General features: G+C 36.0%; 1 protein-coding gene across 9 annotated transcripts; it reads right to left on the bottom strand.

Annotated features, from left to right (window-relative positions):
• Positions 1 to 621: 621 nt before the first annotated feature.
• BRD9 (bromodomain containing 9) lies at positions 622 to 26,014 on the bottom strand. 9 transcript variants are annotated; one of them, XM_074830072.1, is made up of 18 exons: positions 25,892 to 26,014; positions 24,948 to 25,168; positions 23,339 to 23,471; positions 21,538 to 21,598; positions 20,482 to 20,626; positions 17,337 to 17,447; positions 16,388 to 16,563; positions 14,269 to 14,397; positions 13,297 to 13,429; positions 10,875 to 10,950; positions 9,006 to 9,101; positions 8,152 to 8,284; positions 7,300 to 7,411; positions 6,209 to 6,247; positions 5,671 to 5,742; positions 4,198 to 4,300; positions 2,309 to 2,476; positions 622 to 1,549 (listed from the first exon to the last, which is right to left on the bottom strand). In XM_074830072.1, exons 1-18 carry the CDS (start codon positions 25,962 to 25,964, stop codon positions 1,449 to 1,451), a joined length of 2,082 nt encoding a protein of 693 aa, XP_074686173.1. In that variant the 5' UTR covers positions 25,965 to 26,014; the 3' UTR covers positions 622 to 1,448. The 9 variants fall into 9 exon arrangements, with proteins under 9 accessions (XP_074686173.1, XP_074686180.1, XP_074686188.1 ...); XM_074830079.1 differs by having other exon boundaries at positions 14,269 to 14,358; XM_074830087.1 differs by having other exon boundaries at positions 16,388 to 16,503.
• Between the last annotated feature and the right edge of the window lie 19 nt (positions 26,015 to 26,033).

Raw genomic sequence — 26,033 nt, 5'->3', positions numbered from 1 at the left:
CCTTCTGGAAAATGACAGCGGGGCCTTGGAATCAATTCCTCCCTTTTCATCTTGACTGTATGCTTTGTAGGCTTAAGAGCAGCTGCTGAGGAAGGATTTTATGTTAAAGGATACTATATTCAGAGGTATCTGGGGGGGGAGCAGGCAGTAAGGGTGTGAAGAAGAGCTTAAACACACAGAATTACACATTTGCATTTAGGAATACCTTCACTGTACACTCAAAAGTAATCATCCCCCCTCAATAACTCATGTGATGAGTATCTTGGCTCTATGACCTCTACCAGTTCTCCTGCCCATTCTAGCTGTGCCATCCCAACTTTTCTTGACCAACATGTGCACTCTGTAAAAAAGTAAATAAATAAAAAAAACCCAAAGAGCTTACAGACTGATTAAAAACACACTCCATCATTTAAAGCTGCAACAGATAAATAGTACAGACTTCTGTGTTGGTTCCTAGAAATTCAGTTAATTTTCTTTACAGCTCTATGTGGCATGATGAAATTTATCTTTTGAAGCAGCACAAAATTTCAGAGCAAAACCCTCTAGTATTTTAGACTTAGTAATGTTAAGGTAGCAAATTATCTCCTGGCAAGAACAAGATATTTGCAAACATCAAAAGTGATTTTGTATTTTTATTAATATTTACAAAATATTGAAAATTCATAATTTGTCCAACTTACACAAATCAATGGTACAAAATGCCCCAGTTACATCAGTACTGAATTATAAAAGTTTTATTTTAAAATTACTGAAAAGCACACTTATCCAGTATTTTTTCCATCCAAGTAAATATACATATCAAATTAAAAAATATATTTTCTTTGTTTCAAGACACAAGGGATCACAAAAACATCCATCTTTTTTAGATCCAGGGTAGGATTTTTGTAGTGAGTGTTTTAATGCAAGTAACTCAAATTAAGTATTCTCTACAGTGATTAAAAAGAGATTTAAGAGTATGGGGAAGCAGAAACAACTTCTACAGATTAGGGTTAGGAGATGGGAAACATAATGATCACAATTCATGCAGTTCTGTCACTGCTGAAATAAAATATTCCTCCTTGAAGATGTTAAAGACCCGAACAGAACTGGTAGAGAATTCTAGTAGTAACATTTCATGACCACTGCCATGATACTGGGAAAGTTATTACTTTTTAGTTTCTATAAAATACAAGTTTTTCTAACACATTATTCGTTGTTTTTCAGTCAATATTCACACATCAGTAGACAGTGACCTCCCTCAACAAACAAATCAAGAGCAGGTTTTGGTACATTGCTAACAACATGATGTACTAAGTAGGTATTTTTCTTTTGTTTAATCCAGCATGTATGATAATATTATACAGGAATCCTCACAGAAAAGAGGAAAAAATTGAGGTTTCTGCCATGGACAAAAACTTTATAAAAACATAATACAATTAAAATATAAAATACATATAATACATGTCAGATTAGTTAGTAGTGGCATTTGAGGTTTCCGGAGACTGAAGAAATTCATAGGGATCGTGAACCATGTCTTGCTGTTCTCCAACACTCAGATGAGAAGGGCTTCCTGTAGAATATGAAAAAAAAAACCCACCAAACACTTTACAAGTACAGAAAAATAATGGAGAGATACTTATGTATATAAACAGCATGGTTATTCTACATGTTCTTTTCAGACTTTTAAAGCAAGACAGACATTTAAATGATATCTAAACGAGATTTTGAAAAAGAAATTACAAGATTCTTCAGTAATTTAAATCCTTTTTGAAGAAGCAGCCATTATTCTATTACTCTGTTGAAAAATTATACATAAAGTAATTGAGTTATCATCAAACCAACATCTCCTACCTTCTTAGAAATGACACCAAATTGTTAAGTGGTATGTTACCCTATCATCCTGTCTTATTGCTGAATTTTACAGTTGACAATGGAAGGTTATTGTAGAATCCCACCTGTTACTCGCTGTATACAACTATGTGGAAGTAAAATAAACGTTATATACTCCTTAGTATTTCTAAGAGCATAAAACACAAGTGCATATAAGGATTTGCCAGTCAGTGTCAATTTACTTCACAATTACTTCAATCATGCCAAATCAAAAAATAAGTAACTACAATTAGTGTCCTTAATTCTACAGGTCAAAAGCATGTCTTTAAGTTGCCTTTGCAATGCATACTTAAAAATTAAAACATGATCCTGTAGTCACTCAGCACATTGTTTTATCAGAGTAGTTTCATGCAAAGATTTATGTAAATTAAAATATAAGTATTAACCAGTTTCAATTAGAGCAGAAGTACTGCAACCTCTGTGACACAGCTAACCTTACCAAGATGATGTTGGTCTCTTTCAGAGGTATTGGAGAGGGAACTCAAATTGGATGATGGCCGGGATCCCACTCTGTCAGCCTGAGCTTCGTGGAGGTCCTGCAGCAGCTTAGTTGTTTCATCCAGATGTAAATGGTTATCGTCATGATCGAGCTCCTTCTTCACTTTCCCTACAGGCCACCAGTTACCAACCAAAAACCATGATTAGTACATGCAGATTGACTCAGGAATTACCGAGTCACTGTAAAAAAATTCTAAAATAAATTATCACAAGTGTTGCCTATTACACAAAAGACCTCAATCCTGCATTTTCCTTTGCACCTCTAAAAGGCAACAGCTGCAGATCTGTTCTTAGTTTCAAGAAACACATGTTGAAATGCATTTGGCAATGCTGGAAGATGAAGGAGAGTGCCATGAGAAATGGCTGAACCTGAACCGACTCTCAGTATTTAAACAGCTATAAGAGCTTAATTTGCCTTCCTCATCTGTTAAACTCCAGACATGAAATAGTGCATTTAGTATGTAGCAAAGGAGAGGAAGTCAGTGAAAAGATTAAATACCTAACTTAAAATATAGATACAACGTTTATTATTAAAATATAAATAGATATTATTATTAAAATATAGATAGAATGGTATTATTAAAATATAAAATAGAACATTTAATTTATGGATGTGAAGAATTCTACATCACAGCAGGTTTTAAGAACAGTATCTTCCCCAGCTACACTGATTTTATATTAAGCCAAATAAAATTGTGGAATTGGAAAGAACTGGAAGTATGTGCCAACACACGCTGTTCTTTCATCTGAAGACTTCAAAAAATTTCCCTCAACTTTAAACAGGAAAATAAACTCTTTCCCTTCTCTTTGCGCTATCTTCAATGCAGACCTTGCTAACTTTACAAGAATTACGGTAAGTAGTAATGCCATAAACTCTCTCTGGGAAGTAATCTAGAAGTATGATTCTTTTTTACAGAAAAATCAAAGAAGAAAAATATAAGCAGCTTTCAGTGGAGCAAGAAATTCATGGTATGTCTAAACATTATCTATAAAACAGGTATTTATTAATTTTTTTATTGAACTGCAATAAAATTAGTGTGTGACAGCATAATCAGAGCTTACAATTGCTTTTCAAAGAATAGTGCATTTATGGGAGAAATTTGAAGATTTTTTTTTTGTTTCTTTAAGCTTTCAGTTACATTGGCTGTTTTATAATAGATAGTTTGGCATCTTTCACATTCTGAATTAAAAGTATCTTAAACCTTAGCAGTTGGGGTTTTTTGTGAAGACATTTTTGAAGACTTCTGACCAGCTCAACAGCCTGCAGAAACAGGAACATTATGTCTGGTAGTATTTAAAGAAGGATAACCTATCAAAGATGTGTATTTGAAACATCCCAGTACTTTTATACAACTGCCTATTTGAAGCTAAAGTCTTTCTTCCAACACCTGAAGTTTCTTTTGATTTTTGTTTTGGGACATTCCAAGTGGCAATATGACTGAGCTTCACATACTTACCTACTTCCCAAGTTATTTCAAAAGACAGCATATGAAGCAATAACATTTCTGAGCCAAAGCTCCACGCTGATTCTTAAAATTTATGTTACTATGAACACATAAAAAACAAGAGAGCTATCAAAATTGTCAGGTACAAATACTTTGGTTTCTTCAGTAGTACAGGAAAAGTTAGATTGGCTAAGCACATGGATGTCTCAAAGGAAAAACAGACCAAGGTTTCATTTATCTGGTACCATCCACAGACTTTTACCTATGTCAAATGTAGACTTACTACTACTTTTCAAACTTTGTTATTCTTAGCAAATCCAGCTGTTATTTTGCCTAAAGGGTACAACTAAATCATAATTGATGGCTTGTATATTTAATTACTTACCTAATGAACTTAACATAGAAATATCAAGAGATACATCTGAGTATGTTTTCATAGAGAGAAAGTCCAACTCAGAAGCGTTACTGTCTCCAGCAGATTCTCCAACCTGTTAAAATACAAAAAACAGAACGACTAGCAATAGTGACAAGCTGTCATAACTGTTTAATGCGAACGCATGAATCCATACTGTCAGTGTGCACAACACTTTGGAGCATCCATAACCATCTTGGCTAACCTGTAACTCACAAGCAGCTCAAACGTGGTCCCAGGACTGAGCAGTCATATGAATGGCAAGGGATCTCCAGGGTAGTCTAAATTTAATCTTTCATCTCATCATCCAGGACTGCTGAAACCAACATTAGCAAATCCTCTGGGACTCAATTACATACTCAACTCATCCCTGTGCTGTGGCAGAACCATGGCAAGGAGGAAGAATTACCAGTCGCCCCCATCATGAATCACTCTGGGATCCCTTTTTCCCCCCTCACCTTTTCAATGCAACACTGGATTTATTGAAATTTTTGGTATGTGACTAATAAAACCAGTAAGGTGGGCCTCCCTATACACAGTATCAGCTGGAGCCGGTCTCTCAAGTAGTTTTTCCTATACATTTGGATAACGAAATACAGCCTGCACTTACAACAATTTCATTTTTTCCATCCCTGCTGCAATCCTGCTATGTAATGGCAAAAAGTAAGAGATCAAAGTAAAAATCATTACACTTCAACGCATTCCAACAGAATTCTCAGAGGTTGCCTATTCGAGCAGGAGGAATAAGACATACAGGTAAATACACAACCAGGTATTATCTTTTAGAAATATAAAAATGAAACTTAGCGCTTTCATGCATTAACTTCACCAGACACCTTCTACAGAAATACAAACCTTTCCACAAAACATAAGATATATTTATAAAACCATAAATGTCATTAGTTGCCATAATGTAATCCATGTAATTTTTTATGTGAGGTGCCATGGAATGCAGTGCATCTCTTCTGTTGTCACAAATAATTTGCAAGGTAAAATCTGTACCACTTAAAGAAAGATTTGATTAGTAGCTGCGAAAGCATAAGATGCGCATTATTTACCCCTACTTTCTAACATGTTTTCAATGGATGCGGTAAAACTGATATGTAATGTTTTTTTCCACTTTTACAGCACCTCAAACCTCAAATATTCATCAGCAGTATTCATCAATTATCTTTCAGATTCCTAAGTGGTCTTTCTGCCTCAGATTTAGTTATGCATGTCGAATTAAACTAGAAAATACAGAACAAGAAGACAGACAAAGCCACTAACTGAAACAGAGTGAGTGTCAAGAGAATCCACTTTAAGTACTGAAAGTTTATTCTAGATACTGTAATTTTAATCTCCTACCTCAGAGCATGTATATCCTTGCACTGAAACAAAATGAATGTCTCAAAATACTCCTTTTTTTTTGTTGTTTTGTTTTTTTAAACACACAAACCATTTTACCATAATCTGTTTGGAAGAATCCGGACAGGTATTACGCAACTTGTGTTCTTCTTTTATGAGAACTGGCAAAACCTAAAGAACCAAATCATATTTTAGATTTTAGCACTTCACAGCTTAACACTTATTTTCTAAAAACACTCTTCAGTTCGTGTAATTTACTGGTTTACCATGAAGAGATCCTAGGCCACCACAGAACACTATCGTGTTTTGTGATGTTTGCATAGGTCCTTTACAAAAAAATAAAGACTAGCTCTTCTCTAATGGGTGACCATATACATTCACATAAACAATTTAGAACTAATCAGGACAGCCTCTTAGGACAGTATCTTTAGGACCAACCTAATAGCCTCTTTATCATATACTCCACTTACCAAGGTTTTCTGTTATATAATACAGAACACACGCACACTAAATAAAATTAGGAATTTGAATGTTGGAAGCCCAGAGACCATCACTTTCTCTACTTTAAGTGCCAGGACACTTTTTCCAGTTAAAAGAAAAGAAAAAAAAAAAAAGACTGAGTATCAGCATAACTTACTTTAACTTCATCCAGTGGTTTTACTGGGATGTTTCGCCTCTGGAAAGACACAATACTAAAAATTACTTTTATTCAATGTAAGAGAAAGACCTCTTTTGCACAATTTCAAGTATATTCAAACTTCACACACAAAATGGGGTTAGAGACAGATACCTTTCACATATCTGTAATGCAATTACAACGTAACAGTTACTGTTTTGTAATATTTTAGTATTACGCATTTTAACTAATCTTTGGGTCTCCCCACACTATTTCTTTGCCCATAAACTTCACATTCAAGTGTAGTATCTCAGTCATTACTTCAGTAACTTCTGATTCCAAATCTTTTAAGGCTGCACTTTCAGAGATATTCATTCTCACTCAAATGTAGCAGCACAAAATACTCACGCATAAAACACCATGGCACATCATCACTGAAACACATTTCATTGCACAAAATCTGTACATACCTGCATATATCACAATCAAACAGCATTTCTAAATGTAAGTAGCCATTGACCATTTGAAAGGTATTCAGAAATCCTCATTTGAAACAATATTCATAAAACATGGTGGTAAAAAAGGCACGTGTTTTATTTTACAGCTAAGTTCACTGAGTTGTATACACACGTTTCTAGATGTAGAATATTCAAAATACTGGTTTTGAACTTTTTGAACTTTTGAATTTTTTGCACTAATCCTTTACATTTCTTCCTGTCTCATATACAATCTTTTTCCAACAGGGTCTGGAAAAAAACACCCAGAAGATTCTGAAGAATCCTCTGTATTTTTCATTCTATTGTCTCCTTTTCTCCAAACATCACCCACCCTCTTCTACTTCTAAGTCTGCAGAGATGTAGCATAATCTCATTTCCACCGTGTCAGGGATCACAGAGTGGTTTGTGTTGGAAGGGACCTTAAAGATCATTTAGTTTCAACTCCCCTGCCAAGGGAAGGGACACCTTCCACTAGACCAGGTTGCTCAAAGCCCCGTCCAACCTGGCCTTGAACACTGCCAGGGAGGCGGCAGCCACAGCTTCTTTGGAATGGAACAGAAACAGTCCATTCATGTTATGATGAACTTGTGACATTTCTGCACATCAAGGACGCACCTGCTTTAGCTGATAAATAGTTTTGGAATGATCTCCACTAGTGATCTGGTCCAGAAGATTATCTACTATTTTCTTGCTGTAATTTCCAGCATCCTTCACAAATTCTTGTAAGCTAGTAGGAATGGAGATATAAGCATTACAGAAAATGTTTACTTTTGTAAAAAATATTTCAACGTATAATATGGTTTTCCCCAACTACACTGCATTACACCTACATTTTCATTTTCCTCGTTCTTTTACATTTTTACGCATTTTCAGAAAAGCAATTAAGGCCTTCTAGGTAGAATTTTCTTTTCTTTTTTTTTTTCCCCCTCCACTTGAACTATCATTGGTAGCAGGTTAAAAAAAAGAAAAAACCACAAAGAAAAAAGCTTGAGATTAATTCTCTCTCTCCAAGAATGACAATTTAAGGAAAAGTGGTATTTCCCTTTTCTAGTAGCTTTAACTGTTTTGAAACTCCTTGAAGTCACTGAAATCTATTACTTGCATATACAAACCTCCTTACTGCTGAGTTTAAAGCAAAATGCTAAATCTTTAGCAACATATAATATGCTGTGGTCAAAGACCCTAGTAACAAGATCCATAGCAGCCTTGCAAGGTAACTTAGAAGTGCAAATGGAAAAAAAAAACCCCACCAAACCCAAAATGAAACAACACAACAAAAAAAAACCTCCACCCTCACCCTCTCCCAACCAGGATGAAAGCTAGTTTCACGTTTTATAGTGAATTATTTTTTATAACAAGTTTTAGAAAAAATATCAGGATTTGGAGGCTCCTAGTTGAAGTTTAGTCCAAATTGCTTTTCATAAAATTGCTATGAGAAGTTAGGCCTCCTAATAAGGAAACACCTACCTTAAGGCACACTGTATCCCAGTTTCATCACCATATGCCGAGTACAGGAGCTCCATTTCATCTGATTTCAAATCATGAAATATAGAGTTGTTTTGCATGGAAGGTGCTGTACTAGCACTTGTAAGAAAGGTTACTAAGCAGACAGAAGAAAAAGATCACTTAGGGGTGAGGAAAGAAAAAAAAAATCTTAGTTTTCTGAAACAGATACAGGAAGTGCAGTGTGTTCTTCCCTCCAACTGAAATCAAGAGCAATATCTCAAAGGCAATTCCAGGCTCTGGAGTTAGTGCAACTATTTTAACCATATAAATAAACGTACTTACACTACTAGAAAATAAAGAACCAAGTCAGCCACCCCACTCTCACAAAAAACGATTCATCACCCTGTTCCCTTTTATATTTCTGCTTTTTTTCATGTGTCTACTTCACTGTTGTTTGCCAGTGAGTTTCTGGAGAGCAAATTAGAAACTATTAAAAAAATCCACAGTTTGTGAAATCCTTGTCATACAATACAAAAGTGCAAATGACCAAAAGGTTTTTTTCTCAACTCTAAGCACAGTTGCTCAGGAAAACTTATCTCCTCCAGAGAAAAGGGAGTACCACTATTGGAAAGCTTCTAGTGTGGCTACAACACTAAGGTAAAACATTAATCCATAAACTCCTAATTAAGCTATGTTTAACAAGCAAAAAAGTCAATTTACTTAAAACTGCATTCTGCTGTAAATGGAATAATTACGTATTATAAAAATAACCAAGTGAATTTTCATTTAGAGACAGGTATAATCTGAAATTATTTTATATCAATAAATTGCTCAAATAATTAACACAAAGTTAAAACATGTTCTTTGGCATTTACCTTTATTTCTTCGTTCATCTTTAAAGCCCAGTGTAGTGAAGCCAGGTAATAATTTGCTTGACAATGAACTCAGATCCACTGGGTGAGTCTCTTCCTCTAATAATTTGGTTTAAAAGAAGATAATTTTTAGAAGAGCATTTCATGTTTAAACTTTTATTTATGCTAAATATTTAGACTTTTCTATTTTAAAAAGTTGAAGTTAACATAAAGGCTAAGTGTTTTTTAATCTGTACGTTTTTATTAAGAACGGGTAGTGTAATTCAGGTTCTCCATTTAAATTTCAAATACATGCTGTAAATACATTTCCATCTCTTATTCACAAGATTTGTGGCTTACTTAGTTATTTCACTTTCAAAGTATACAGCAGTATCTGAAATTGTTCTATCAGCTAATTCATAAACATTCAAGATCCAGATACTATGAAGTGATAAAAGCCATTTCTTATGTTGATTAAGTGGTAGCTGTCTGTAGAAACACAGACACCATGTAAAGAACCTTATTAAGATAATTACCATTATGGCTATAGCAATCCTTCTTTCTTCTAAAGTTCTGAGAATTGCTTAATTAAAATGGCTCAAATAATTTGGAATATGCTTTTAAACTCAAAAAAATCCCAACAACATTTAGGACACTTCCAGTTATTTTAAATCTCTCTGGCTGTTATGGAATCTAATGGCAATTATGCTCAATTACTGAACAAGAGAAAGCAAGTTTATGCCTAGAACCTTATTAGGATTAAAAAAAAAGAACTACAACAAAAATTCAGATTATAGTATTAGCTGTAAATTCAATGTAACTAGTGTTAACTATACAAACAATCAAAAAAGATTCTGGAGCAAAGAAATATCAGGAAGCAGTACAGTACTTTACAGCACACAGTGAAAGTTTGCTCTGCTCCCATTACCATCACTGTACAGATTTTCAATGGCATGATTTCAGAGCTATTAAATCACATTCATTTTTTTTTTTTTTCCCCCCAGAAATAAGTAAGGGCATGACAGCAGCCAAAATGCTCAATTTCACTGCGGAAGAATTTACTACCAAATGAAAAGGAATTTAGACAGTAACAGAATTACAGGCTTGTCCCTCCCAATGAAAAATCATCAGAAATGTGACTAATCAAAAGGGTTCATGCCTTCATCAATGCAACAATAGGTAAGCTGTGAATGAGTGTTCAAAAAGTACACAGAAAGAAGTGCTAAATCAACATGACATACAGGAGCATAGAGACTATGACATTTCATTCATTACAAACTTTCAAAACTTCTGCATTTTGAGCTCAAAACTAAAAGTGGAAAGCATAAGACATATAAACAACGTACTGCAGTAACACAAACAAAAACCCACAGAAAAGATCAAGGAACTGAAGAAAAACAATTAGCAAAACCTAATTAACTTAAAACTGAAATTTAGCTAATAATTTAAATTAGGAAATTAAAAAAGGTAAAAGATGATTCTGTATTTGCATCTGTGCATTGCACATTTACATAGGACTACAGCGCTTTCATTCACCTTTTGTCTATTAGATTTTAACACTACAGAGTACCTGGAGCAAAAGCCTGTCTTCCAAGTTCTCTGTAAAGTTACAGCAAAATATATGTGCTTAGAAATAGATATCCATTTTACCTTCTTACTGTTAGCATCAGTAAAACAGAGCATCTGAAGAGTGAAAATTGAAAGGCAAAAGAGAAACATCTTATATTGGAGATATTAAATATAGCTGTTGGGAAAAATGGTTTGGAGAGTAATTTTTATTTTTACAAAACTCATCTATATTACTACACAGGATCTGTACGTGCAATTAAGACTTCAAAATCTGCTAGAACACTCAAAATTAGAAATGTTTGCTTGAAAGATTATGGCATTTACCTTCTGCTTCTGGATCAGATGAATTTACTACACTAAATAATAAAGTTCCGTCTCCGTTTTTTTTCAGATAACCAATCTGTAAATAGAACCACAAAGATATAGAAGCAATCATTCAAAACAGTCCAAACCAAGGGAGTTGCTTGCTTACAGAGAGAACTATAAAAAACATTTTTTGCTGTGTTCATATTCTGCACTCTGGTATTCCCCTTTTTAATACAGAGAATCTTGGGTCACAACTATTTATCACTCCCTAGAATATGCTTCAGAAGAGAAGACTTAAGAGAAAAAGTTTGTATATCATATATACAACTCCTTATTCGTCTTCCTAAATCAGATTTAAAGTTTGAATCCAAGACAAAGCCAATTCAATTATAATTAGTATGGAGCCAGGCTTTCTGACTGCCACAACTAGAATGCACTTTCTTCTTAGAAGCAAAACTGTCACTCCTATCCACAATCTACCTCGCTGTTTATTTTCAAATCTAGATTGAACTGCTTGTCTTCATCTCACTCACAACGTTCTCTAACTAGAAGTACTTTTATGAACACACTACCAAATTCTTCAAGAGGAAGAAGTGCTGTGACAGACCTATCAGAGCACACAAACACAATGCTAAGACGACAGTCAGAGATGTGAAAGACAACTGAACGCACTGGGGTCTCTAAAGACAGAGCCAGAACTAATGCAACAAACTAAACTGATGTCAGAAACTGTCTACACATGAATCCTGTAGAAAACACTGTAACTTCTCAGTAAAGATGGAAAATGAAAACTATGCTCTCCCTGAAGAAGTATTAGTAAATCCTTCCAAGTAAATTGCACAATAAATAGCTCCCCTTTGTTTATTTTTTTGCCTCCCTCTTAAAAAGTTTAAAACTCTCTCCACACTTAAGGCCAAAGCTACTGTTGGCATATAAGTAAGAGGTGACAAATGCTAGAAAGAGAATGAACAGGAACAATACCTTCAAGCGATGGCAAAAGTTAACAACAGCTGAACTCTAAGAAACATGTCAGCGTTACCTAGATTCAGTGGGATCTGCAGTGGGTTGTCTAGCTGATTACAGCCTAGACAATTAAGAGCTGCACACCTAAAATAACTCTTTCCTGAACACTGCAAAACTGACTGCGTCAACATGAAAGGCCTTTTCAGTAAAGCTAGCAATTAGTAGAAGACTGGTATTGCTTCAAAGGGTTTTCAAAAAGCCACCCTTACTTTAGAGGTTTCAAATAGCCTTCTATCCTACCAAGTCTAATTATCCAAACAAATATGCTGAAGAAGCTAAACCTTCTCCCATTGTTCTTTGAGGCTTTACTTCCTAATCCAGTTGAGCCTAAGGTGACTGCATAACAAGGGCCATTGTCCAAGAAACAGACATTTAAGTTTGAAGACACAACTGTTACCACTAATGCTTCAAAGCAAATGCTTCTTCTGCAACAGTTGTTAAAAATATAGGTGGAAAATGCAGGGTGCAGCAACATCCTGATTCTTTTTTCAAGTGCAGTGGTCACTAGAGTATGTGACAGAGTGAGACATGAGGACGAAGTATAATGGTGGTAATAAGACTCCAAATGATATGAGGGAAACAGAGTAAACGTATCTCAGCACAGGTCTGTAGCAAATGCTTGTAGCATTCACTCCAACCATAGCATGAGGTAATGAAGGAATCCATCATTACCACATAGCTAAGAAAAACAGAGCCCACAAACGGATCGTGGCTGAGAAAACTCCACTAACAGTATCACCAAGCTTTTCCTTCTAACCCTTTGGACAGCACAAAAACCAAACACATGGAACAGTATCAGAATCACATTCAAGATGATCAAACCTGTGGTTAGCACTGTCCAAAATTCCAACATGGACAAACTACTGCTATCTGCTTTGAGTTACTGAAGGACGTCTGCATTTTGTACTCACAAGGATGTGCTATAGCTGACAACTACTACTTGTAGGTACCAAACTACAAGAGGTTCTGGTCTTCTCATTGAAGAGAGTAATTTAACACTTAAAAATTCCTGAATTCCTTAGGCTGGGTGGGAAAACCTAATAACCCTTCAACCTATACTTTTTCTGAGGTTGCAACAACAGGAAGAGTGTGATGCTATTTTAATCACTTTCAACGCTAAGGGCTGCAATTAAGGAAGTCAGATTCAAGACTGAGCAACATTTCACTGTTTTCTGCAAGTGAATTTCTGAAGATGTTCAACACACGATACACCTTGAGATCCATTTAGAACACCCTACAATGGGCTTCAGTGGGAACTAAATGATAGACAGCAGTCATACTGGTATTCTACACAGAGCACACATGCTAGATGGTACAGTCTCAGAAACCGTAATACTAAAGCCTGTTTCCTAAGATGAAACGAAACATTCAATAGTCAGACACAAAATGGAATTGTGAACTTTGTTGTGCAGTAGACCTTGCTGTTGGGTAGATATCGATTGATCCTATCCCGAGCTTCATCTGCTGCATGTTCCACTAGTGCCAGGACATGTTCTTCAGCAGTGCTATCTGTCAGGCTGCATGCATTTCCCTCAGGTTCAAATATGCAACTAAGAAAGAGAAGAGGACTAGCTGTAGAAATTAAAAGCTAAAACAAAACAAAGGTCTGAATTCTGAGTTTGCTAAATAGAACAATCAGTCCCACTCCTCTCCCAGTGTCTGTCTACTTCAGCATTTAAGTGGTATTATAATCATATTATGAAACTGAAGTTTTGCAGCAGAAGCTGAGAACTACCAAACTACTGAACTTCAAAAATTTGCTTCTGTACCTTCATGAAAATAAAGGAAATATTACAGAACAGAGATTGGGAGTAAAATTGCATTAATACAGGGTGAATGCTGTACGTGTCCTTAAGTCTCCCACATGCACAAATGTGCTATTTCACAAATTCCAAATAGAAAGATGCAGAAATTACATGAGGGAATGGAGACTCTGTAACTCTTAATCTGAGAAAAAAATAACAACAAAAACCACAGCAGGCTACATTTATGAGGATTATGTCATTTAGTTGCTTGTAAAAGTAGGACACTGCTCCCAGTCTAACAGGGAGTCCTTTAATTCCTATGTTTCTTAATATTGGCAATTAGTATTCCTAATCAGAATCAATCACACCATTCCTTCTCATTGAAATTACAGAATTTAACATTTATCTTTCAGTAGATCCCTTTTCATCAAAACAGTGAAAAAATAACAAATAAGCATACCTAAGATGGAACAGGACATATCTTAGCTATTATATAAAAATCAGAGAAAGGTAGTATTATAAAGAGAAGTGTGAAGGTATCAGTAGGGTATGGCAGTCTTCATTACATTATATATTTAAAATAAACTTTGTACATCAAAATCTTTCAGGGCATTATATGGACATTAGACACTAGGGCCAAACACCTTAGGTACTGGGTAGAGCATCTCCTCACACCAAATCCATTTCTCTCTCCTGGGGTATCTTCTTCCATTTGCTTAGCTAAGAATTTCTCTCTGTATAGAGATTCAGATCCGATACACAAGAAAGTTTTGCTATTAAAGACAATAAAAAGATCACAGGATCATACTATTATGAGACACATGTGTTACACGATTTTTGTTTCATTGAAAGTTTAAGAAAGGGTGTACACAGCAGGAAACTCCTCAACAACTGGCACTTTCTATCACACTCTACAGAATACTTAATGGACAAGAATTTTGAGAGAATTTTCAGAAACTTGCAACATCCTGGACAAAATTTTCAAAAACTACTTAGATATTAGGATGTCCAAGTGATCAAGTTACTTGTTAAACTGCAGTATAGAGGTCTAAGCTGCTTTAACACTTTGCAAACATTGACTTCAGCTCTTTCTGTTTTTAACTGTGAAATATGAAGGCAAAAACATCTGCTATTGGATTCAATTCTCCCCCCAAAGCTCTTATTGTACATCAGAAATAATATCTATCCTACTGATGACAAAACATAAGGGTTTAAAAGGTCAAGTTAATTAAAAAAACCCAAAAATAATTCCAACTACTGAAGTTACATAAACATTGAAAAGAACAGGAAAGTAAATTTATACCACAACTGACTGCAAGGAAACTGGTATTAGGATAAAATTAAAGGTCAGTTATTTTTAACTATCTGAATTGCATGTTAAGGTAGATATTAAAGACAAAGCAGTACTACATTGCTTGGCAGTCTCGATTTCTTGCTCTGTTATCTACCTGTATTTGAAGATGAGCACACAAAAAGTGGCAAAGTACGAAGTTACTCCTGTAATGGAGTTTGCGTAAAAATTCATCAGAAGAGAAAAATCTATTCTTCTGAGCACCAAACCAAATCATCATATCTTTTAAAAAAAAAAAAAAAAACAACCAAACAAAACCCAAACCACCTCCCCCTCAATCAAGTCTTGTTTACATAAAGGTACTTTCAGTTAATTCCTATACACAATCCCTTAAACAAAGAACAAATTACACTTTGATAATTCTCCATGATACAGCAAAAGGTATGTTTCTGTATGCTGACACTGGAACAGTTCCAGCCAAAAAAATTACTCAGTTTAAAATTATTAAAACACGTGCCTGAAGTTCACTTTTAACAAAAATGAGAGAGCATGAACTTGAAATAACAAGTCACATTTCACTTTTTTTACTTTGGATGTTTAAGAAAGAAGCCTGCAGAACATATCTACACGATCAGATTATTTAAGGCATGACTAGTAATGCTCTCTTGCAGTTTGATTTTCATAAAATTCCCATTGATATAATGCTCTACAATTCAAATTCAACATCTATCCTAGGACGTCTATGTAAGAACACTGAACAACGTAATTTGCTTGTAAACCAGTTTCTTCTAACATCTCCTCATAAAATAGAAAATAAAACCCTTTAATTTGACTAAAATTAGATTTTAGCCATAAAAACACAACTTTGTGACATGGGGTTGCCTACTATCTGGAAGACAGCTATCGTGCTAACACTGTACTTTACGAAGAAGTTAGTAAGATTTCATTGGGAAGATGTTATAATCTGCTCCAGAAATAATCTCCTGTACCTCTATATCCTGCCAGATAGACTAAAGTTAAATAAAATCATTTACTGATCTGGGGCCACTTTGCCCTCCCAGAAAGATCCTGTTTAGACTTTGATATAGTCAATCATTTTAGGGAAAAAAAAAAAAAAAAAAAAGGACAAAATGTGAAAGGTATTTGCGGCTATGTTAAAAATGAAAGAACATTTCAAACCATCATGAGAAGAAACTAGTCATTATTTAAAACATATAAATAAGGATAAAATTATCTATATATACATTAACAGTAAATGTTTAAAAGAATATGCAGTCATTCTTTGAATTGTTTGTTTCAAGTTGGGAATCCCTGAGTTATTAAACTAGTTCTATAAATAAACAAATAAACCATTTATCCTATGGACCACAAGGAGAAAGGCTGAAATGAGGTTTTTTTCCTCAATTCTTTGCTGCTGTCTAATATTATAAAAGCTGCAACAAACCAGTAAGCATGCCCATTAAAACCTTTACCTAATAACTTCTTTATTTTGCTTTTTGGATTTCTTGGTAGTCTCTGCTTGTACAGGAACAACTTCAGGGACAGGTTCCTCAACTGCTGTGTCTTCATCACCCAAAAGAGCTGCCTGCTGAGAAAAATCCATGTCCTGCATAAACGACATGCTGCGCTTCAAAGCTAACAGCCGTTCCTAGAATCAGAAAGGACAGAGCGGCAGGGACTTAACCTTTCCCTCATAGCCAAGATGCTATGATAATGGGATGGGATGGGAATGGCCATGGCCTTATTTTGTTCTTAATGCCTCGTTTCCAATGGCGATGCAACATGATTTGGTCATGGTAGCATGGCATCAGAATTTCTGCAGCCCAACTATCAAGAGAGAAACAAACAAAAAAAAAACTGCATATGCAAAGACAACTGCCTACTTTACATAAAACTTACCATAACTGCAACACATGCACGCACACACACACACAGCAGCCTCACCAAAATGACTTCATTTTACAAGCCAACAACTGTATTTAAATAGAGTAAAAACTGTGTTTGCACGCGCACCTCTGTGAAACCCCTGAAACCTCCCCTACACCCACCACCTTCAAAAAAGAAAAGCTTTCTTGTTTATGCAAAATAAAACTTAAATGAGATCTCATTTACAAAGTTTCAGCCAAAAGCAATGCTTTATAGTTAGGTTTTATATACGTGGATCTTAATTGCTTCCACTGATGCCACTGAAAGAAGCTCCTACAAACTTCAGTGGTGCAGATGAGGTTCAGAAATAAGGGTGTGGTTATAACAAGAATGCTATCAAGCCCTTAAATACGGCAGCACTAACAGGCACTGCTGTAATTAATCACAGATGGATGAAATAACATTTATCATTGTTATTAGTTATGTTCCTTCTAAGTATGACCAAAAAAAAAAAACCCAAAGAGTTTCTGCTTTTTGTTTTAATAGGTCTCTTACTTTGCTCATCATCTTAAAGCCTGTGTGCAGTATCTTCTTGGCTAGTTTGTAGTAAACAGTATCTGGTCTGTTGTAAGTCATTGCATTATCACACATCAGTTTAAAATCTGCCTGTAAAATACAAAACAAAAGAACAGTTAAAATTTTTAACTCCTTTGTTAAATGACTGGAAGATACCATTCCATCATAGCAGCTCTGTGAAGAACACAATAATATTTCAGCAGCAAGCTTATGAGTAAACGCAAGCCAAAATGTAACACAGAATTGCAAAGTTTCAAGCTTTTTGCTTCTTCAAGATGCTCAGATTTGTTTGGAATTGGCTTTTTTGTTATTAAAAAACACCCCAAAAACATAAACTTATCCCTGAATGCCAAATGTAACATTCTCTCCTTACAAATGGACCAAACAGAAGACATGGAGAAACTGACAGAAGGACTGAGGCAACAAGTTAATTACTTTTTGGTGGTTTTCCCACCTCCTAAATCAGAGTAGACTTGAGAAATACAATGACATCAGGAAGACAGAATGTGTCATACATATAATTTTAATCTTAGTAATTTGACTTCTTCAGTTACTTGCACTAAAACAAAAGAAAAAAAAAAACTTCAAAGCATAAGAAACAGCCTTCTAGATGCTCATCTCATGCAACAAAAGAACAGAACAGCCAAGCCTGATTTTGTCTTCTCTTTTGAATGGTTATGTGTCATATGTAATTTCAAGTAATTTGTACTGATGGAAGTTCCCAAAACAAAGGTGCAACACCCTCCACTGTAAATAGAACCCAAAAAAATTTGTTGCAGATTACAAAAGCTTTTTCTAGAGTGTCTTTTTTCTAGTCACATTCTACTATTCTGTAGAAAAAAGCATGGAAAGCATTATTGAAAAGCTCTATGAAACACTGATTTAAAAAGACATTATATGCCTCTGAAAATTTCTAAAGTTGGCAAAGCAACAACCAAGAATCATGCAGTAATCTTTCCAGGCAATTCACAAATTGGATTCTAACAAATTAAACTGGTGCCTGATTTAAGAATATATTTTTCTCTCTTAATAACTTCCCAGTATTTAAACAATGACTGTTCAAGCAATTCATTTATTCTGTAGCCACAAATGCGAATGTTTTTTGTGCATGAGTCCATTATATTTGATGATAACTTGACTATGTGCAGAAGTGTATGCAAACAGATTTGTACGCTTTTTGAAGTTAACCCATTGAGTTTACAGACCAGTGAACTGGGATTGGACACAGAAGTCTTTCTAAAGACTTTCTCTAGCACCCAACATTTACACAAAATAACTTTGCCCTACTGCAATCCTGATCAGATTCTGTAAAAACAAAAAATTATTTTAGTTCCTGTTTCCATACAGGGATGCTAAAGCAGTGCTCTCCGCTCTCCTAATCATCTGGTAGTTATCATCAAGCCCGTAATAAGCAAGTCGGTGAACAGAGTTACAACGGGTAGTCTGTGACTCTCTATAGCATTTAAGCCTTCTGCCTTCGCTTAATGAGACCATCACAAAAACAGAAACTGAGAAGGTGACATGGAGGAGCAAACTGTGAGCCAAGAAGCAGATAAAGAAGCCCATGTGAACCACACATCTAGCGATGGCCTTTGAAGTGCTGCAGAGAAGGACAGACAAGAGTCTTTTGCTTGCCCAACTTTGAAGCAGACCCTTTTTTGGGCAGCAAAACTGATGAGTTTTGTGCAGCAATTTCCCTTCTTCTAAATTCAGCAAATGGTTCTTCCAGATTCTACTCTTAGATGGATTATTTATTGGCTTGTGACTAGCCTCAGCTAGTTGTAATAGGTATGTCAGAAACAAAAGATAACCCTTTGAGCAGGCCTTGTTTTAGAGGTCAAAAACCTATAAACTCCATTTCTGTATTACACAGAATTACAAAGGCATAAGCATAATTAGGTACACGCATACATCTAGAAAGGCAGTTCAATCTCTGTCACTAAAATGGACAGACTTCTAACAACCATTCACTGCTCCTCAGAGTATCAGCAGAAACCAAGTCCTTCAGAAAAGAATCTGTCAGTCTAAACAATACTGCAATTTTCATTTTTTGTAGGTTGCTGTCCCATGTTTCATTACTGCAATCTTGCCTGTAACTAAATAGAGCCACGGAGCTCCCATTCAAACTTCCTTTTTAAGCTGCCAAATAAGACAATCCAGCAAGCCAAAAGAATTTAAAGACCTGAAGGCATTGCTGATGGCAATGCTATTATAAATCCTTCTTTACTATTTTCTGTAAATCTCTATACTTTTTTTGAAAAACAAAGCATACATGACAAAACAGAAAAATCTTTGTCAAAGCACCTATATGAAATACAAGCCATTCTCTGCTTACCTCGTTGACCTTTCAAAAGAAGAAATTAACCCTGAGAAGCAAGCCAGTGCTCTCTGCCAAGTCTATTATATCAATACCACTCTAGAAAACAGTAATACTGAAGGCAGCTAATAGAACTTTATGAATCAGTTAAAGAAAACTCCTTTCTTTCCAGGAACTGGCAATACCGTGAAAAGATTTCTTACTGTACTGTCTGTAAAGCCACAGTGCATCCAATAAGGTATTACAGCAACAGCAATACACAAAATAGCTACAGCAAGTTGCCAATAAACCTGCCAATTTCCTGCGAAAACATCATTCCAAATGAAGTTACATGGAAAACAGGATAATTAAAGACAAAAAGTATGTAGTTGTTATTGAATTTTACACAGAATGTTTCAGTATATCCAGTTTTCTTGCAGACATGTTATGTCAAAATTGCCTTTTAATTAATTTAATCAGGTCTAGATTTAAAAAAAAAAAAAAAGAGAGCTCCAGGTTCTTCAACCACTTAAGTCTTTGTGATAGTCTTACTCATGTTTATGTCTAGCAGCATGAATTCCACAGAACTTTAGAGCATGTTCTTGGTTTCCACAGTAATTTCTAGTAGAATCTCACAAATGTACAGCTTCCACAGTAAAAAACAAAGCAAGAAACCCATTCTAACATATAGAATACACAAAATGCTCAGTTCTGAAAAAAAAAATGCACATTAAAATAATTAATGTAAGAAAGACCCCTATAGTTAAAAAAAGAATCTGCCATTTCTTACTAAAGAGTTCTGAAATAACTAAATCTCTATCAATTCACCTTGAATTCAGTGACTGATTTGTATTCATTCGCTGCAATTTTTTCCTTCATTGTACCAAAATCCATGGGGTGCTTTATTATCATGGAATATCCAGGAGCGATGGCATCCGTGACTGGAAAAGCAAAAAACCCATGAGGATCTTTCCTAAAAATAAAAACAATACATTTAGATTTATATCAGCAAACAAAATGATCATTTTTTTAATACCACATTATTGGTATAAAAAGAATAGTACTACTTTAAAAAAATAAACACTAAAAACACTCTTGTAAAACAGAAGCGTACTTGAAAAATTTCCCGATACAGGAGAAAATTTTGATTACACATATGTAGACTTTTTTAAAAAGATTCAGCTAGTTCTGGAATTACTTCATTATTTCTTGTATGCTTTCCGTGTCTCTATTTACACTCCAAATGGGTCTTTTTGGCTTCACTGAGTAATAACCTCTACAACCCTCCTTGTTCATGAAGTCCTCTAAAAATAACTAGTGTTTAATATTTTTACATTAGTTCCAAATTCAGCTTATTGTTATGTAATAAAAAAAAGAAAATGAAATATTTTGCTTGGGATACTTTTGGGTTTTGTTTAAGAATATGAGGGTTAACAACTTATGGAAAACAATAAAATAAAAAGCCTCTTCAAATTAAGAGGATTATCAAGTGAGAAGGTATAAACTTGCTTTGGTATCTGACAGAGGACACAGGCTAAAACAAAATTTCAAGAGAATAGTTCAACCTTTTAAACTATTCAGATTCATAACTTTTTTAATTCCTAAACTAAGTCACTAATATTTAATAAATTCATAATGGAGTGTATCCTCTGTCCAAAACACTTCCCTGCCAAAAGCTAGAATTGCATAGTTGGCAATAATATTCCTCAACTAATATTTAAAAACTACCAGGTCTGACACGGTTGCAAAGGTTACCAAACATTTTACAGTCGGTCTTTAGGCACTTTTTTCAAACTGAAAACCAGGATGAGAAGTTGTAAAGTAACACATATAAATATGCATTAGACACCATCGACACAGCTGCAGACACAATACGCTTAATACCTTTGAAGCTGGCGAAGGAAGTGTTCTAGTAATTGCTGGATAGGTGTGCTCTCATTTTCAGCTGCAGTTTGAGACAGAAACACAGACAAGCACAATGAAACAGAATAAAAGTATATTTATTTATTTAAAAATACAAATACCAGAGAGAACATCTTAACTACAAATACAGCTTGTACCAATCTGAAGGCCAATGAGACATGGATTTCAAAGCAGAAGCACATCAGATTTCTAAGCACACAGTAACTACATCTTCTCCTTTACTACTTACTGAGCTTTAATTACATTAAGAACTAGTAGATAAATCAGATGTAACAGTAAGTCTAGTAGTTGTCTAGTAGTTGTAAGAAAATGTATTAGTAAGGTGAAAGTAAGGTGTTACATATTTTTACAGGAAAAGTGAAAATCCTCAAATACTGCATTTGGGAGATCCACACTCTCACAACATGTTATCTGTACTATTTTAATGGTTTCTGTACCGTAATACCCATGCAATTAGCTTCTCTGAATATTTTCAATCAAAGAGTGTCAAATAGATGCAGATTTGCTGGCAAGAGGGGTACTGATTACAATTTCACTTCCTGTACCGATTAAACAAGAAACACTACACGTTAATTACCTGTTCCATGCACATACTTCAGACAGACTGTCTTTAATATGAAGTTTGAAAAACTAAAGAAGCAGCATGATGAAATCTAGAATTAAAATTCCAACTCTTCATCATAATAATGGAGAGACATTTCCCCTCTTCACCAGAACAGGTAAGAAAACTTATACCCTTTCGAATGACATTTTCCAAGTATATGAAAATAGATGCCTTGTCAATATAGACATCAGTTTTTAGTTTGTCAGCTTTTCAAGGTTCCAGGCTACCCAGAGACATAAAGCTTCGACCAGAAGATTTCAGTTACCCCTATTAGGTCACCTTGACAGTTGATGGACACCATTACTCAATTTAATCTGTAGTCATAATTAGAAAATTCCTCAATAAATTACTTGACCAGTCAACAGGCAGTGTTTCAAAGACAAGACTCAAAATATTACTAAAGACCCAAATTTTTGCCACTAAGTTCCATTTCCAGGCATATGTGTACTGAGATCACGATGTATATGAAGATTCTTCTAAGTAAAAGCTTCCACGGGATAATGTTGAGCTTTAACTATCAAGCAATGGCTACAGGTAGAGAAAGTGTGGCAAAATCTGAACGGGTTAAACATGCAGAAGTTACCACACACAACTGATAAGTGATGGTGATGGGAATTAAATATCGCGAAATGAAAACTGTGGGGACTATGGTCTTTAGACACATCCTTTCATAACTTATTGCCATACTTTTGATGAAAATAGAGATACTACAATTAAAACTCCACATAGATTATAAAAGACCATAACAACAGCTACACAGTCCCCACAAGATTTTTTTGCCTTGAACTGAGCAAAATTTAGTTTCAGACGTTCCGACCATTGTTCTGTAAATGCTGAGGAAATGCTAAGGAGAAGGAATAAGGGAATACTTTGCGCAGTAACACTTTCATACTAGCTTTATTCTACCAAGTAACAGGAGACAGAGACAGGTGTCCTTAGCAAGTTCAGTCACATGAAACCCAAGCTACTAAAATCCAAAGGGAGCAAGAGGAATACTGTTTTTTCAGGCAGCAAAAAGTTCTGAATGTTGGAAAAAATAAAGTCTCTAGATTTCAGCAAATCCTCATGGAAATTTTATACTTTGGTACCTTTGATAAAAGCTTTACTGTTCATGCTTTTAAAAACATCCAAGATGATTTAGTTTTTCACACTGCTCACCTGGCTGAGTTCTGCATGCTCTGACAGGACGATCTGGAGGAGGTTCAACCTCCACTTTTTTCCCAGGGTCAAAGTCATCAGTTTCTCCTTCAGTGTCACACTGTTCTTTCTCCCTTTTCCTCTTTTTCTCTTCCTAGCACAGGAGGAAGATGACAACTTTAGAAGAATGTATATAATCTATCATTAGTTACTGTACTTTTACTGAGCAGAATGTTAAACTCTGAAGCTATTTATATGTAAAACTGCATGATAATAAGCTACACCAGAGAGTAAAGGAAGTTAATTTGCTATTCAGTAAAGATCAGTCTGCAGCTCTGGTTTGATCAATGTGTTTTTGTTGTCTGGTGCATTGAACAGGAATCAATACAGTACATGGTAATTTAGGAGGCCTACAAAAGAACCATAAGGAATGCTCTGTAGCAATGGTGGCAATTAATGATCTCTTCCTGAGCTTCAAAGTAAAGGCATACCTGAGTCATTATTCAGGTGTGCACAGAAAAGCACACGTTCATTAATCTTGTTTAGACTACAGCTATGTTACTTATCTATCCCTTAGATTTAAAAAAAAAAAAAAACCAAAAAAAAACCATCCCCCCATTTAGCAAAGGCAAAACAAATAATTTGATTTTATGCTGCGAGATCTTGTATTAAAGACAGTTGTTTTGCTGCATTTCAAGTCGCAGCCATACTCTTAACTGAAACATTGGAAATGTTTGTACAAAGAAAATTTTCCATTATCTGTATTCAAGAGCTTCTCAGTGATCCTACAAGATGTATCACTTTCAAGTAATACAAGCCTAACAAATAAATCAACTCAAAATGACAGATGTTAGCCATACACACATACAAAGTACTACTGAAAAGCTGTCATATGAGAATAGCAAAGCTACATGACAGAAGAGAATTAAAAAAGCAGAGGTCAGAAAATCATTAGTACCCAAAAGAAATACAATTAAAATGAAATTGTAAAGGTAACTACCATGAACACCTTCTTGATGTCAGTCCAACTCCTAAAGGTTCAGCACAGACAACCAAGGTGACCACACCATTTGCTACTAACAACGCCACAAAGCATGCAGGTCATTCTCAACAAGAGCCAACAAGACTACTGTGCCACAGCACTCAACAGATCAGATTTCAGAAAACTCTTTTGAGTAAACATATCAATTTCAATGTCCAATAACTTGGTGTACCTCAGGAACACAAACGCAATCTAGATTTATTTGAAAAGCTGAAAATACCCTCCTCAAAGGGTAGCAAAACATGTTTCTGACCTGGCTGAAATACAAAACATCCAGCTTAAAAACAGAAGTATTCGTACCTACAGACAAAGCAAGTGGATAAGAAAAACAAGCAGTTACAAGAAACAAGCTTTTACTTTGTTCAAAAAGTCATCACAGGGATATCTCTTTAAATGGGAGAAATATACCAACACACACACACACAGAGGTTTTCTACATCTGTGAAGTGCTGTCTCGAAACAATAAGCTTCTTGCAACAGTGATTTAAAAAAAAAAAAAAAAAAGGTTCTGGTACTCTGTGCTAGACTATATATCTAATAAGCAAGCATGAAGACTGGCATATTTGAATGTTAAAAATCACAGCTTACCTTCCTCTTTCTTCTTTCCTCATCATCTAGATGCTTTTCTTTATCCTTCTCAGACTTTTTTTTCTTTTTTTTCTTCTTTTCTTTATGTCGTTCTCGCTCATGATCTGATCTGTCATCATAGTAACTAGAATCATGCCCTGACCCAGAAAGTTCAGTCACTTCACTTCCTCCAACTTTAAGCACCAGCTTTAAAGGTTTTTCCAAAGGCTTATCCACATAATCTAAATTCAAAAAGTAAAACATTTCATAAATGCACATGGAGGTGACAGCATACAACAATTACTGATGCTTCTTCTAAAGCTATACAAGAATTTGCTGCAGTTTGAAAATACACGCAATACATTTGGAGAGAAAAACGTAGTCAAGACTAACAAATTCAAGTTAAGAAGCAGTTGTTCACCACACTTTACCATCAACGATTTTCCACAAACCTGTAATACGTAAGGAACTAACTCCTCGGCTTTCCCTGAAAACATCACAAGATCCTCGTCAGACTAAGGTGAAACGAAGTATCATTCAACCAGTGCAGTAACCGTGACCCGTTAACAGCCGTACGCACCGCGAAGGGGGTTGGGCTCACAACACACCGCCCCAGGGCCCGCTCCGCGCTCCCCGCTGCCCCCCCCCAGCCGCCTTCGGGCGGGCGCGGGAGCCTCCCACCTCCTTCACGGTACCGCCCGCTTCCCCTCGCCACCCCCCGCCGCGCAGGAGCCCCGCAACACGCCACTTGTCCCCTTCGTCCTGCCCCGCCGGCCCGGCCCCGGGTCCCCCCCCGGCAGCTCACGCGTTCAGAGCGGGGCCGCTCCCTCCAGGCGCTCCGCCGCGACCCAGCCCGCGGAGGGGTGCCGGGTCCTGGCGACAGTCGCGGCGCGGTGGAGGCGGAGGGTGGGGAAAAAGGGTAGACGCGTCCCCGGGTACAAAGACGGGTCCCCCCCGGTTCTTACCGCTGTATGCGGTGGCGGAGGCCGAGCGCCATTCCGCCTTCTCCGCCTTGTGCTTCTTGTGCTTCTTCCCCATGGCGGAGCCGGCCCCGGCAGCCGCGGCCTCCCCTCAGCCCCCTCCGGAAGCGCTCGGGGAGGGACGAAT

Source organism: Strix aluco, chromosome 1 (genome assembly GCF_031877795.1).
Source record: "Strix aluco isolate bStrAlu1 chromosome 1, bStrAlu1.hap1, whole genome shotgun sequence".
NCBI lineage: Eukaryota > Metazoa > Chordata > Aves > Strigiformes > Strigidae > Strix > Strix aluco.
The sequence above is the reverse complement of the archived record's forward strand: the minus strand, read 5'-3'. Positions and strand labels throughout refer to the sequence as shown.

What these genes read in the sequence shown, in the direction of transcription:
- BRD9 (XM_074830072.1), bottom strand. Translation starts at nt 25,964, where the DNA reads ATGGGGAAGAAGCACAAGAAGCACAAGGCGGAGAAGGCGGAATGGCGC. An exon ending in TTCCTTCGCCAGCTTCAAAG is followed by an intron (nt 20,627 to 21,537) that starts GTATTAAGCGTA and finishes TTTTATTTTTAG; the next exon opens with GAAAGATCCTCATGGGTTTT. An exon ending in TTCTATGTTAAGTTCATTAG is followed by an intron (nt 2,477 to 4,197) that starts GTAAGTAATTAA and finishes GGTGGCCTGTAG; the next exon opens with GGAAAGTGAAGAAGGAGCTC.